Here is a 16063-nt window from a genome sequence, read left to right as displayed (position 1 = left end):
TCACGTTTCCTAGTGTTTCAGGTTCCAGCGTTTGGCGTACAGAGTCATTTCCCTTCGGCTGATCAGGATCCACTAATTGTTGATTCGAATGACGCCTTCGTAAGTCTGACGTCACAGAGTGTGATTTACGAAAGCAGACTAGAGCCACTTTCGTACTTCGTTAAAATATTGTGGCTTTCTCGTTATTTCGAATATTCTAAAAGCGACATTGAAATGTCTAATTTCTTCACGATATTTCAGTTATTGTTATTTCCCCTATTTATTTTTTTAGTTACGAGGCAGGTTCCACTCATTCCGAAAATGTCTGAAAACACATGGAAAATCATCAATCATCGTCATTACTACCATCATTTCCACTGTCAACCATCATCGTCGCTGTTGTCGTTGATCATCATCGTCAAGACCATCGTCATCGTCAAGCATCTTCATCGTCATCAACCATCGCCATTACCACCATCATGTCCTATGTCAACCATCGTCAATCATCGTCGTTGTCGTCGTCGATCATCGTCGCTAACACCATCTTCGTCAGTCGTCATCGCTGTTCTAATTATCACCACCATTATCATAAACATGACCACCCTCGTCTGTATCTCCATCACATCCGACACAATCATCAACACCATTATCACGTTTCCTAGTGTTTCAGGTTCCAGCGTTTGGCGTACAGAGTCATTTCCCTTCGGCTGATCAGGATCCACTAATTGTTGATTCGAATGACGCCTTCGTAAGTCTGACGTCACAGAGTGTGATTTACGAAAGCAGACTAGAGCCACTTTCGTACTTCGTTAAAATATTGTAGCTTTCTCGTTATTTCGAATATTCTAAAAGCGACATTGAAATGTCTAATTTCTTCACGATATTTCAGTTATTGTTATTTCCCCTATTTATTTTTTTAGTTACGAGGCAGGTTCCACTCATTCCGAAAATGTCTGAAAACACATGGAAATTCCACTTGCTCTCTTTTTACTCTCATGCTATATTTTTTACCATGTTATTACCATGCTTTGAGAGCTTTTGTTTGTTACATTCTTTTCACGTAAATCAGTTTGTTTCAATATCCCGCAATTTCAAATGCATTTTAAATTCTTAATAATTTTTTTCCATAATTGCGTCATTTTCTGTGTAATTTCAGTTGCTGGGTCTTTTTCTGCAAAAATAACGGTATTTTCTTTCTGTGATTTTTAATTTTCAAAACAGCAACAAAATAAATTGACAAAAAATAGGAGCAAGTCCCATTTATAAAAGATCTTGTCAAGTTTTATAGTGATAGCGTGGTATAATCGACTATAAAACGACATTCAACCAAACTCACATGCACCGTTCATCAAGAGCGAGCAATTATAGTTTGACACATTTTTTCAGCAATGAAGAAAAGTGACTCACAGATCGTACACATTTTGGATACAGAACCTGGACTTCGATAAACACCTTAACCACTAGGATATCTCATCGTCCCACACACCCATCAGGAAACGGGTAAAATACACCCGCATAATACCAGTGACGGTTGAGACAGATTATTTAAAACTCCTATGCTGTTCAGTATAGACTCTGTTCAGTTCCACAACAAAAAACTCGATAATGTGTGACTGGTATTTAGAACAAACATAGGTCAGAATTTGACTGATATTCCACGATAAACAGGTCAATGTTTGACTGATATTCCACGATAAACAGGTCAATGTTTGACTGATATTCCACAATAAACAGGTCAATGTTTGACTGATATTCCACGATAAACAGGTCAATGTTTGACTGATATTCCACGAAAGTATGCTGTACTTTTTATCCATACTCCACACTACCATGATCATGCGCCCTGTTGTCACGTGGAGGTAAACGGTAGTCCCATTTCGTCAACAAGGACCAGAATCTGTCTGTATATGTTCAGGTGTGTATGCACGCGTGCGTGCGTGTTTGAATATGCGTGTTCGAGTGATCTGACTTACCGTGTCCAGGTTATCTTTCTGCTTGTAGTCGAACCCCTGTGCCAGTTTTTCCTTGAAGCTCTCCATTATCTCAGCGTGACGAGCCATGTCTGTCGCCAGGATCAGCATCGTGATTCCCTGTCCAACATACACAACACATGAAGCGCCAGGGAAACAGACACGACGCGTGGTGTGAGTGACGTTTTACGCCGTTTTGGCAGTATTCCGGCAATATCACGGAGGGGGCACACCAGAAATTGGCTTCACCACATTGGACCCATAGAGGGAATCGAATCGTGGTAAGCGAACGCTTTATTGGTCCATGAAAAACCGATAAATAATTCACACAATACCAAACAAGGGTGCATGATCAAACCACATGTGAAGCAATCATACTGTACAGATGTAAATCGGTATTGTTTCCATACAATAGTATTATAGTCGTTTGTCGCAACATGTCATTCTCAGGAGTATTCCACAGTATATGAATGCAGCAACATTTCTGATTGTATGTGTCTTTTAGCAATATTCCAGCAAAATCACAAAGGGGGACACCAGAAATGGGCATCACACAATGTATTAATGTGGTGACCAGAACTTGGGTCTTCGGCGTGACGAGCAAACGCTTTAACCACTGAGCTACCCTACTGAATCCTTACAGCTTAAAGGCACAAACCTCCACGTATACATTTTAGGGTGCAAGGTATAATTGTTTCATGTGACATACCGCCCGTATCCTCTTAAACGTGTCCTTATCCACGTTAGCGAAGATGTTACACTCCGGGTTTGAGAGTATCTGGAAAGCGACGGCACAGTGGTGATTCTCCAGTGGGGAGATGTCATTGTATCGGATGGCCAGCTCGGTGCGGGCGTTGATTTGATATCTGCAGTAGAAAAAAATACATTTATAAACCTGTAAAAAGCAAACACAGGCCGAAGTCATCACTACACAGTGGCGAAATACAAGCAAGATGATGAAGGCATCTTCATCCAGTGAGCGTCTGACGGCAGGTATTAAAGTGTGAGTGATTGAGCAATAACATGGCGTGGAACACAGAAATGGTCTTCACACATTCTATCCATGTGAGTTATTCAAACGCCGTCGGCGTAACGAGCGAATGCTTTACCACTTTTCATCCTCACTGCCCCAGATACGAAAGAGTGAATGAGTTAGCAGGGTTTTACAATGCTTTACGTAATTTCCTCTCAATATCACGACGGGGACACCGGGAATGGTTTTCCCACATTGTGGACTAGTTGGGGAATCGAACCCGGGTCCTCATCGTCACGAGTGAACGCTTTAACCACCAGGCTGCACAGTGGTTATACTAAGATATATGTCTCATTTTCAAGATGCTTTTGTAATAGAATCTTCCGCGTTAATATAGAGCAACTTGCGATACCATGTCGCAACATATGAGAAGGAATTAGAATGCAGTGTATCATGTGCCACAGAAAGAGCTGCAAAGGATTACTTTCAAACCACAAAATTCCGTGATTATCGCGAGAGTGTACATGAAAAGGTAAATTAAGTGAGTAAGGATGGTTGTATGCCGCTTTTAGCAACATTCCAACAATATCGCGGCGGGGCACACAGGAAATGGGCTTCACACATTGTACCCATGTGGGGAATCGAGCCCGGATCTTCGGCGAGACGACCGAACTCTAAAACCAGTGAGCTACCCAATCGCGAACTGAAATTGAATAACATCCTAGTTATGCACAACGATTACGAGATATATGTGTTCTGACATGACCAAGTAAAATGTTTTCCATCCAAATTACTGACGGTACAAATTCTCGGGCACTAATGCTGAAGAATACAAAATCTGGAGATAAATGTCACGTGCGTTAATCCCTCAGATTGATGTAAAATTCCCCGACAGTATGTCTGGTAGCCCAAGGTCACGTGGACCGGAGGTTTGGGGTTCACGTGATGATTTCTTGACCATAGTTCTCTGTAGGAGATGTGCCTGAGAGTCGACTCTAAGCCAGAGGCAACGGGGAGTGTTCGCACTTCTAGTGTTTCAAATTGTTGATATAATGGAGCGACGGAACTCGGGGCAAATGTTATAACGTGTCACCATTTGGCAGTGTTTGCAGTTTGTCAGTCATATTTTTAAGTGTATGTTTCCTTTTGCTTTTAGTTTATTTAAGCAAAAGTATTTCTTGGCTGACAACGGTATAAGAATCTATGCCGAAACGATGCATCATACGTAATTTAAAAAAAGTTGATCACTAGAGTATATTAATGTTTTATTACTCACCAACTTCTAAAATGCCGATCAAATAGATTAAAAGGCCGAAGAAAAGAATCATTGTAATTTAGTCTTTTGTTTTACATGCAAGCCTTCCTAAAACGGACCGCCTCAAGACATAGTTTTCCTGACTCATGGGTCTGCATTTTGGGAACATTGGGAACAGGTTGGGAATCCATTGTAAATGGACTGGCATCAGACTCACTCGCGTTGATCGATGCTGATAACGGTCACTGGATTATCTGGTCCATAATTCATTAACATCTCGGAGTCTTGAAAGTTGGAAAACACTGTTTGTTAAGAAAAAACAAACTCTCTCTGTCTGTCTCTCTCTCTCTTTCTTACTCACACACACACACACACACACACACACACACACACAAACAAATGAATAAATAAACAAATAAATATGACATATCTTTCAAAAACTTTATCGATTCTCCTAATCATAAATAGATGTAACAGCCTTCCAAACATTGATGAATCCCTGAAAATCTGGGTCAAGGCTGCCGTCGCCAGTCCGTCTGTTAGATTGATCCGAACAACAAATCAAATGCGCCCAATTTCTATATGACGTCAACGGTAGGTTGATGGGAACACAATGTCCAGAATATGTGAATCGCACCGTCAGATGGTTTGATATCGGGCTTCCTGATCATATGATATTGCGTTGAGATACATGTTATGGCCCACACAAAAGGAGCCTGTTAACAAACCTGAGAGAAACCAATCGGCATCCGAGACGGTTACAATGGGATAGTTCCTTCACAGCTAGTGAAATCTTCCTTTAGTACGCACACGCTTATTTTAACTTATTTTATATAATTGCACCTGCCACTTGATATAAAGAGCATTCAAACTAAGTCTGACAATCTACGGATATAACGAACTATCCGGAGTTTAAATACAACGACGCCTAGACTTTGGGGACAACGACGCATACACTTTGGAGACAACGACGCGTACACTTTAGATACAACGGTGCCTACACTTTAGATACAACGGCGTCTACACTTTAGATACAACGGTGTCTGCACTTTAGATACAACAGTGCCTACACTTTACATACAATGGTATGTACACTTTGGATGCAAAGACAGCTACACTTTGGATACAACGGCGTCTGTACATACTATGCAACGATGTCTGCACTTTAGATACAACGGTGTCTACACTTTAGATACAACGGTGTCTACACTTTAGATACAACGGTGTCTACACTTTAGATACAACAGCGTCTACACTTTAGATACAACGCTGCCTACACTTTAGATACAACGGTGTCTACGCGTACTATACAACGACGCCTGCACCTTAGATACAACGGCGCCTACACTTTAGATACAACGCTGTCTACACTTTAGATACAACGGTGTCTACGCGTACTATACAACGACGCCTGCACCTTAGATACAACGGTGTCTACACGTACTATCAAACGGTGATAACATTTTATATACAACGGCGTCTACACATACTATACAACGGTGCCTAAACTTTAGATACAACGACGCCTACAATTTAGCGACAACGGTGTCTACACGTACTATACAACGATACCTGCACTGTAGATACAACGGTGCCTACACTTTAGATACAACGGCGCCTACACTTTAGACACGACGACTTCTATATTTTCTATATAACCATACCTACGGTTTCTACGATGCCTACATATGGTTACACGTTGCAAAGCTGATCACAGGATTGTTTGATCCAGACCTGATCATTTATGGACCGCTGGAATAGTTGAAATAGTGGAGTTAAACAAACAACCAACCAACCAAACAAACAAACACAGATTCGACACACAGCAATAGAATGAACAAATGTTCCTAAGCAACCATGCTAGGCGACTAAAGGATCAGGTTTTTTTTCAGTAGAACAGTGACGTAATACTTTAATAAATAATTAATAAATAATTTAAAATATATCGATACTTTTTCGCATTGTTAAATGTATCGTAATTCTCTTCCCACAGAGGATACTTGTCATATCTTCCTACGAACTTCTGTTCTAACACGTCCATATTTCGCGGTTCTCATAAAATCCCCTAGCGGCAAAAAATGGCAGCAGATATATTTCCCTTTTTTCTGTCCAGTTAGAACACGTGTTACATCGACCTAGATTCAGCAAATGCAAGCAATGTGGAGAAACAAATATGACATGACTGAGTTCTGTCTAGGAGAAACATTTGCGTATCGCGCACGGGAAGAGGTTCTAGTTTTCACGATGCATCCGGAAATTCCCGAGAACTTGCGAAACGATCTTTTTTGAAACAAGGTCGCTGATTGCACTATTAAATCTGATTGCCTTCAATCACGATTCTTGAACACTCGCACCATGAAAGAGCCATATTAGAACAGAGGTTACGTAGGAAGATATGACAAGTAACCACTGTGGGATGGGAATGATGTATCGTTGACTTTAATTTGTTCATTTTTACGGTTATGCCAAAAATTAAACTGTTACTTGCTTTCAAAATAACGAAAGTTACTAAAGATAGAGCATTGCGATATGCATCGAACCGAATCGAATAGTACCGCTTCAAGATATCGAGATGTGTACCGTCACACCTCCGTTGGTCAGACTTGCTGATTTGTTTGCGTAACCCAGTTGCGTAACAGGTCGATGTTCATGCTATTGATCACTGGATTGTCTGATCCAGGAACATTGATGGTAAAGAGAACATTGCAGGACGTGACTCACGTGTTGTTGTATCCAGGGTGATCAAGATCGTGGCAGACTGCAGCAGTGAGGAGGATGCCCAGATCCTCTCTGGCCATGTGGTCCCACAGTCGACACAGCTGGATCATTCCATACATCATCTGGGACACGCAGAAACAGTGGCGGAAGTTGTGGAAGGGGTTGTTCCGATAGTTCTCCTGTACACACAGCTGAAAGGACAAACATTCAGACTGAGTCGGATAAAACCGTATTGTTTCCACATCTGTCGGAATTTCAGTGTACTGTCCATAGCTGTATGGCTTCTTCGTAAGAGGAAAAAGATGTCTTTGTTGTGAGAGAAATTCAAAGTAAAAAAGCACGTTTCCTTCCAAGTCATTCCGTGTTTTATATAGACTCTCGTTGCCTCACTCCCCATAAATAAGTCGGACCAGAGTAACAAATAATTAAGTTCAGTTTCAAATGAGCAAACATCTCGAAATGCATCGTATGTTGTCGAGACCGTTCTCCTTTTGCGCAGGAATTTCATTAAATTTTGCAAATGCGCCAGTATCGAATGTATTTAAGAACAGGCAGTTGACTTTTCATTTATCCTTTGGGCCTTTTGTAACAATTTTCGCAAGAAAAAAATAAATGGTATGTTGTCTTTATTCGTGACTTGGATAATTAGGTGATCAATATTCACAGTCGCTAAAACAAGTTGGTCTTTACTCCTGCCTGTATTATACTCGTCTCTCTCTCGGGACTCGTTTATGTGTCTGTACTCCTCTCTGCATCTATAAACGTCTCTCTGTCTCTGTTTCTGTACTCGTGTGTCTGTATCTGTACTTGTCTCTGTGTATGTACTCCTGACCGCATCTGCATTCTCGTGTCTGTCTGTACTCGTCTCTGTGTCTGTGTCTGTACTCGTCTCTGTGTCTGTGCATGCGTGTCTGTGTGTGATCTTGTATTTGTCTGAACCTTCTGTGTCTGACGCTTCTTTATTTGAGCATATATGTGACTGAGCATGTATGTGTCCCTGCCTTCTGTGTCTGAACCTTCCGTGTCTGAGCCTGTATGTGTCTGAACCTTCTGTGTCTAAGGCTGTATGTGTCTGTGCCTTCTGTGAGCCTTCTGTGTCTGTACCTTCTGTGTCAGAGTCTGTCTAGGTTTGTGTCGGTGTCTGATCCTGTCTGTGCCTTGTACTCCGGTCTGTACAAAGGAGTATGTTAACTGGTTTGCCTGAGTCTGGTATAATATCCGTGATCTGTATCTGTGTTTCCGTGTCTGTCAGTGAGGCTACTCACCAGCCACCTCTTCAAAGTGATGGGGTTGATATTGAACTCCTTTACCAGGCCCAGCTCATGGTACATGTGCTCCAATAGGCTCAGCATCTGTACAGCATAGTATCACAATTATAAATTTACAACCATACTGAAACACTCAGTACGTGTGCAGTCGTTGTTTAATTTATACCACATTTCACACTCACGGCGACAACCAGACCTTGTTCAACAAACACCATTCAATCTGTAACAATGTGCATCTATGCAATACACACTCTGTAACACTATGCATCTATACAACATACGCTCTGCAACCTTGTCCACCCATACAACACACTCTCTGTAACACTGTGGATCTATACAACACACTCTCTGTAACATGGTGCATCCATACAACACACTCTCTGTATCATGGTGCATCTATACAACACACTCTCTGTATCATGGTGCATCCATACAACACACACTCTCTGTAACATGGTGCATCCATACAACACACTCTCTGTAACATGGTGCATCTATACAACACACTCTCTGTATCATGGTGCATCTATACAACACACTCTCTGTATCATGGTGCATCTATACAACACACTCTCTGTAACATGGTGCATCCATACAACACACTCTCTGTAACATGGTGCATCCATACAACACACTCTCTGTAACATGGTGCATCCATACAACATACTCTCTGTAACACTGTGCATCTATACAACATACTCTCTGTATCATGGTGCATCTATACAACACACACTCTCTGTATCATGGTGCGTCTATACAACACACTCTCTGTAACATGGTGCATCCTTACAACACACTCTCTGTAACATGGTGCATCCATACAACATACTCTCTGTAACACTGTGGATCTATACAACATATTCTCTGTAACACAGTGCATCTATACAACACACACTCTCTGTATCATGGTGCATCTATACAACACACACTCTCTGTATCATGGTGCATCTATACAACACACTCTGTAATATTGTGCATCTATGCAATACACACTCTCTAACATTGTGCATCTACACAACACATACTCTGTAACATTGTGCATCCATAAAACACATACTATGTAACATTGTGCACCCATACAACACACACTCTGTAACACTGTAGATCTATACAACACACACTGCGTAACAGTGTGCATCTATACAACACACACTCTGTAACATTGTGCATCCATACACCATACTCTCTGTAACACTGTGCATCTATACAACACACACTCTGTATCATTGTGCATCCATAAAACCACACTCTGTAACATTGTACATCTATACAACACACACTGTGTAATATTATGCATCCATAAAACCACACTCTGTAACATTGTACATCTATACAACACACACTGTGTAATATTATGCATCCATAAAACCACACTCTGTAACATTGTACATCTATACAACACACACTGTGCAACATTATGCATCCATAAAACCACACTCTGTAACATTGTACATCTATACAACACACACTGTGTAACATTGTGCATCTACACAACATATACTTTGTAACACTGACTCTATGCAACACACATTCTGTAACACTATACATCGATACAATATATACAATATATACTGTTTAACATTGTGCATTTATACATCGCACACTATGTAACATTGTGCATATATACACTATATACTTTGTAGCATTGCGCAACACACACCACACACGCTGTAACATTGAGCATTTATACAACATACACCACACACGCTGTAACATTGAGCATTTATACAACATACACCCCACACGCTGTAACATTGAGCATTTATACAACATACACCACACACGCTGTAACAATGGGCATTTATATAACGGACACCACACACGTTGTAACATTGTGCATTTACACACCACACACCACACACCCTGTAGCACTGGGCATCTATACAACAAACACCACACCATGCAACATTGGGCATCAGTTCAGTCATGAAAATGAAAAAGCAATATCTTATACGGTCCCTTACCTCGTTCGGTTCCCAATGCCACATGTCGAATGTCGGCTGTTTCAGGTAATCCACCGTCTCCTGGGATAGTGTGTACTGAGAACAAATACAGAGGCGCCGTTTCAATAACAGTAATAATGGCCACTGCACTTTAAATAAAGGGACTGACATCTAAAACATTCCAAGCAAAAAATGCTTCCTCTTCGAAAAGACATTCCCTTGGATAGCTGCTACAGAAAAAAAGCCTAACCTTTTCCTAACCGAGATAACTGCCCGCCTTTAAAACACATTTTCCACATTAAAGTAAGAGGGACATAATGACTGATTCAATTACGTTTTGCTAAACTATATACATTCATCAAAGACCTCGGTCGGTGGAAGAAATAAAGATAAGTTAATCTGCACTCTCAATTTCTCTGATATTGTCGGTTAGGGTACAGAGTTTAAACGTTCAATATTTTGCTGTTTATTTAACTTGACAGGAAAATTAATTATTTCTTAGCGTGAAAATGAAGTCACAAATTTGTCGCTCCTCAAACAAATAATAACAAATATAACACATTTGAGGGAATTGTATAAGGAAGATTATATATTATGATTGTGACGTAGAGTCTACGTACATTCAAAGGTCATTAAGAGTGGATGAGTTGTTTTAGTTTTATTCCTACTATATGGCGGCTGTCTGTAAATAATTGCGCCTGAACCACACAATCAAGTAATCAGCAGCATGAGCACCGATCTACGCTACCCGGATACGAAGAATTGTGCTAACCAAGTCAGCTAGCCTGAACATCAGATCCTGTTAGCCCTCTCCTATGACAAGCATGGTTTGCCGAGGACCAATTATAACCCGGATCTTCATTTAGGAAAACGAATTAGGAGTGCTACAGAGTTTTAGAGTTTCACAGATGGTTCCTCATCTTCAAGAACCGCAAGTCACGAGGCGCAGACGATTCCACGTGAACATTTAAATTCTGTATTCATAAAATATGTTACAAAAGGGTAGAATTTTCAACAGAATGTCAGATATTTGCTCTTTTTGTTACGCCATCAACCATTTTGGCATCATTGTATGATTCGAGCAATGGTATTTCATGAGGCAGTTGAGCTCAAGATCAAATGTTTCATACACGCACGACGGGCTCAACACAATGTATTGCGTTGACTTTGAAGACCGGGCCACCAATGACGGAATTGATCATATCAACATACATGACAACGATATCGAAGATGAATACAAACATGACTAAAACTGTTTAGACCAAGGTCATAGGGATTCTCGACACATGCATAGTGACGTCCTTCACCTTTTCCTGGCTTCAAAAACTGTTTGGTTTCCCTACACCCAAACAGTTTAAAGATTGTACACGTGTGTACTCAAAATGGGATTTTCACAGAAATAATACACACTCACAACCACAGTTAAACCTTCAATACGAGAGGTTTGTGAAAACCCCATTTTGAATCACGTGACGCGTGATATAGACTGGTATCCTACTTCCGCTTAGTTACTAAGGCAACTGCAATAAACACATGGCATAGCTAAAACACAGCTATATTATTTTAAGCACTACATGGACATGTCTGTTGAAAAAGGGACAGGAATATCTTTAAGGATCTTTTCATGAAACTTTGAACCTTCATCACACAAATTATACAAAACGATTCCCAAGTTATTTTTCAGCATATTTCAAAATTTAGCCCAATGTTTTTGGTTTTTCAAAAACCAACATTTTTTCGTTACCTTTATTTGAATAATTGTGTAAGTAATCAACACAGATCACAAGAAGTTTTAAATTTCTTTCTGAACTTGTTTAAAACTTTGACCTCTTTCCCTTCAGAGTACTGCTTACAAAGAACAGGTGTTTGCGCATATTTCACAGCATACAATAAGAGATAAGATCGGTTTATCCATGCAATGAAGACAGGGTGCCAGTCTCTGAGTGCCATCGCTGGGCGGCGGAAAAGGCGCGGAAATTGTCACCTATTTTCGTTACCTTCTCATACATCGGAGGCGATTTGGCTCGGGACAAGCTCTTGTCTGTCGATGGCACCTCACTGGGAAGAACAGAGTCACTCAAAAACATAGTCGCAGGTTGTGTTCGGGACAACCACCAGAAAAATGTGGAAGCGATATGTGCAAGCATTTTGAGTCATCTAACAATAATTATGAAAACATTACTCACTATTTACTCATGTTCAGCATGTTACCGTGGTAACTAAGATGACTCAAACTGGAAACACAGATCGCTCCAGCCCAACCGGTTTGGTTTCTGAACCAGAAAAACAGGACGCCCGAATACGACCACCTGGTGGGAGTTTCAGGACAGGAGCTTATTTGTTTGGGTCGTGCGGAATCCCCTAACTGACAGGATAGAAACAAACGTGCAGGGTCATGGAAACACTCGTCGTGCTAACACTGACGTTTAGAGAATCAAGAAAACGACATTGAAAGTTTCAAGTTCTATAGGCAAGACGACAAAAGCCTTCTTTTCCAAATTGAAATACGAAATATCACCTTTCAAGGAATTCTGATTACATCATTTGAAATATGTGCAAAGTTCTGGAAAGTACTGAAAAGGTAGAAATATGTGTTTAGATCCGGGTTCTTTTAACGGTCCTTCTGCGCTTGTTAAAGCTGCTTTCATCCAGTGTTATGGCGTCAAATAGTTACTTTCAGTGTTGTTCTTGTTCCTACTAAATATGACGAAGCAGCCATGTTCTGAGTCAAACCTCTAAATACCATTTCCGACAAACAATATGATTAATTCTTCATGGAAAAATATTACAGTATAAATGATATCATAGATTAAACGGTTCTCTGAACATGACTGCTTTGGAACGGAAGTAACATCCCATAACACGTGACAAATCGAGCATCCGTGATTGGCTAGTGAGTCGACAGGGACCTTGTTTACCTTCGGATATGTGGGAACATCTCTCTTCAAGCTGATTTTCTTTTCGTCGCTCAAAGAACTATAAAAACGATCGTGATTGTTATCAAAGGGACAAGGCTGGCTAGGAGAAGTGTGCGAAGAGATAAACTTATAATAGGAAGCTAAAACTAAAACTGACAAAAAGTGACGGTGGAGAGACCATTGACAATAATACACATTCTCAATGAAAGGGACCTTAAGACATCTAAAGAAGGGTTATTTAAGCTGGGGGTCAAATTGCAATCGAAACATTGAAACCTCGCTAAACCGCTAAACCTCTCGGTGGATTCAGAACCATTTAGTCCAGACTCCGATAATCCGTACCCCTCAAATTAGGGATCGGTGCTATTGGCAACATCTATTTGAATTGTTTATCCGGGCGATACAGCCGGATTAACGGGGTTTCATTGTACACAATGTACATGGGCAGGTAACATATAGAATATTGGTTGCTATAATTCGACAGCTTAACTAATGATTGCTACTGGGTTGAATGTGTTTTCATCCGTTAGAAATTAACTAACGGTGGGATAGTGCGTTAACATGTTTCAGAGGTCAAAGCCTCGACGCCACCCCAAATTCGGGACTTTTTGGACCCCCCCTCAGATGCCCCAAGACGTAATTGTGCCGAAATTCAGCATTTAAACGAACTCAAAATCTAAACTACCGGGCAAAACAAAGGATACACTTAACGTTAATAAAGTGAGTGAAATTGTCTTTTATGCTTACAGCAGTGCTGCATCAATATGACATTGAGGGACACCGGAAATGGGCTTGACATATTGTACCCACCTAAAACCGGGTGATCGGCGTGACCAGCGGACGCTTTAACCACTAGGCTCCCCAACCCTACATGTTACGGAATGATTCTTCCGCGAGGGTTTAATTGATACATATATCATGGAGCCTTATCTTTGTTGAGTTTTGTCGATTGTTTTCAGGCTTACAAACTTTGGAAACCTTAAGGATGCTCTCGTTACATTTAATGATCAAGTGTATATTTTTATTTCACCCGGCAGTTGCAACATGCAACAACATGGTTTATACAGCCTATTACAGTAAACTAATTTGAAACGTGATGGAGTTGTGTTCAACGCCGTTTTAAGCAGTATTTCAGTTATATCACGGCCAGGTGAAAACCACAAACGACAAATTCACATTGAGAATGTCGAAAGTGAATTATGGTCAGTATTATAAAAGGTTTTGCTTCAGCGGATCCTGACACAAGCAAGGAAGGCAATGCCCATGTTCTCGGTTACAATGGATCCCTGTCAAAGCTGCGAACAGACATAACACAATGACACGAGAGGGTACGTTACTCGTTCTTGGCACAGTTATCGGATTTGCATGCCAGTGACTGTGTGAGTGAGTTGGGTTTTACGCCGCTTTCAACAATATTTAAGCAATGACAAGGCGGATCACACCCGAAATGGGCTTCACAAATTATACCCACGTGGGGATTCGAACCCGGGTGTCTGACATGACTACCGAACTCTTTAACCACTGTGCCACCAAAGCTCCCCACATAATAATGGAGGTACTTGTGTTTGATTAGACTGATACTTTGTTGCAGAGGTGCAGTGCCGGGCAGGACGTGGCCTACCTCATTTTGTTCAAGTCAACATACTTCTTCTGTGCGTTCCAGATCTGGTCCTTGATGTCGGAGATGTCTCGCTTGCACTTCTCTATCTCCACAGCTTTAAGTCCCTCCACTACTTAGAACAGGAGACGTTAGAATCAACAATCCACGGCCCAAAGCCCACTTCACCACCACCCACCCTGTTGACACACCTACAAAAACACCCTTCCTCCACCCCTGTCCCTTACCCTTCTGCACACACAGAGCTACTGTTACCCCCATCCATCTTCCTCTACACCAGCTGTTAGCTTTAGGGTGTGTGTGCAGGGATGTGTATCAACCCACCCCTCCTGACACCCCTCACCCAAACCGGATCTTTCCTAAACGTTCACTAAACCACCATGGAAACTCTCGAGAAAATAGGTGAAAATGAAGCACCCCCTACCACTACCCTTTCTCAAAATGCTGCATCCTTGCTACGATACACAAGCATGACCCATATTTCACGAAGAAACAAGCATGTCCTGTGTTTTACACACAAACATTTCGTACGTTTCACTGAGAGATAAACAACCATCCTTTTATCCCCATGATTAAAACGGAGAGTTAATCCTACTTTGGGTGTCACGGTAATACATACATACATACACCGTGTAAAAAGGACAATCACTTGACTTGTTATGTGACCGCAACAGTCAAAGAACTACCCATACCAGTCAGATTACGATCGAATGACCGAACATGGAGTTAGATCGTTACAGGAAGGTACATACTTTCCATGCGCTTCTCGATGACGTTCAATCTCTGGTTCAGTTCCGTCTTCAGTTCCTCCATCCTAAACACCCTGGAAAGAGACCAGCAACATTGTACGGTTGCCAACTTCAGAACGGACACAAGTATATTGTGTGGGTATGCTTTATTTGCATCGTTATGCTAATTGTGAATCCCTACCGTATCCCCGTCACTGGGCACACACCGCTCAACTGTCAACTTTGCATGGACAAATTTAGGGACGGTGGGATAGACGAGTGTTCAAAGCATTTTCGTCACGCCGTATATCCAGAGTTTTCGGGCTTTTTTATTTTTTGTTCGTTTAGGGTTTGTTTGTTTGTTTGTTTGTTTGTTTGAGGGAAACTGTTGTTTTTGGGGTTTTTGTACGACAGAAATAATATTTATTTTTTCTAATACGTTGATTTTCTGTAGATGTAAAGTGTATCCTTAAGTGTATCTGTTGACATAAAGAGATATTTAAGAAAATTTGAAAATGACAAAACTGGTAAAACCTAAAAGGTATGCCTTCCGATTCAATGCTCCGAAATTTGCACGTTCCAAGATATGTCTTTTCTTAATGAAACTGTAATGGTTTGTCTACATAAACTACCCCCTACTGTGCAAACGCGTCCCAACACCTTTCAAATTATCCTTACGCAGATGCTCATCAA

General features: G+C 41.0%; 1 protein-coding gene across 6 annotated transcripts in view; it reads right to left on the bottom strand.

Annotated features, from left to right (window-relative positions):
• The window catches only part of LOC137287767 (high affinity cGMP-specific 3',5'-cyclic phosphodiesterase 9A-like), a 96901-nt gene that overhangs the window by 24761 nt on the left and 56077 nt on the right, over positions 1 to 16063 (bottom strand). The window contains exons 6-13 of one of the 6 annotated variants that reach the window (XM_067820170.1): positions 15395 to 15465; positions 14646 to 14754; positions 12104 to 12164; positions 10128 to 10202; positions 8161 to 8247; positions 6899 to 7086; positions 2659 to 2815; positions 1953 to 2069 (exon numbers count right to left, since the gene is read on the bottom strand). In XM_067820170.1, the coding sequence (XP_067676271.1) occupies positions 1953 to 2069; positions 2659 to 2815; positions 6899 to 7086; positions 8161 to 8247; positions 10128 to 10202; positions 12104 to 12164; positions 14646 to 14754; positions 15395 to 15465 (865 nt within the window). Of the gene's footprint in view, positions 1 to 1952; positions 2070 to 2658; positions 2816 to 6898; positions 7087 to 8160; positions 8248 to 10127; positions 10203 to 12103; positions 12165 to 13024; positions 13083 to 14645; positions 14758 to 15394; positions 15466 to 16063 lie in introns of all 6 variants that reach the window. The other 5 variants (XM_067820166.1, XM_067820157.1, XM_067820186.1 and 2 more) reach the window with 5 other exon arrangements.

The sequence above is a fragment of the Haliotis asinina genome, chromosome 1, assembly GCF_037392515.1.
Source record: "Haliotis asinina isolate JCU_RB_2024 chromosome 1, JCU_Hal_asi_v2, whole genome shotgun sequence".
NCBI lineage: Eukaryota > Metazoa > Mollusca > Gastropoda > Lepetellida > Haliotidae > Haliotis > Haliotis asinina.
The sequence above is the reverse complement of the archived record's forward strand: the minus strand, read 5'-3'. Positions and strand labels throughout refer to the sequence as shown.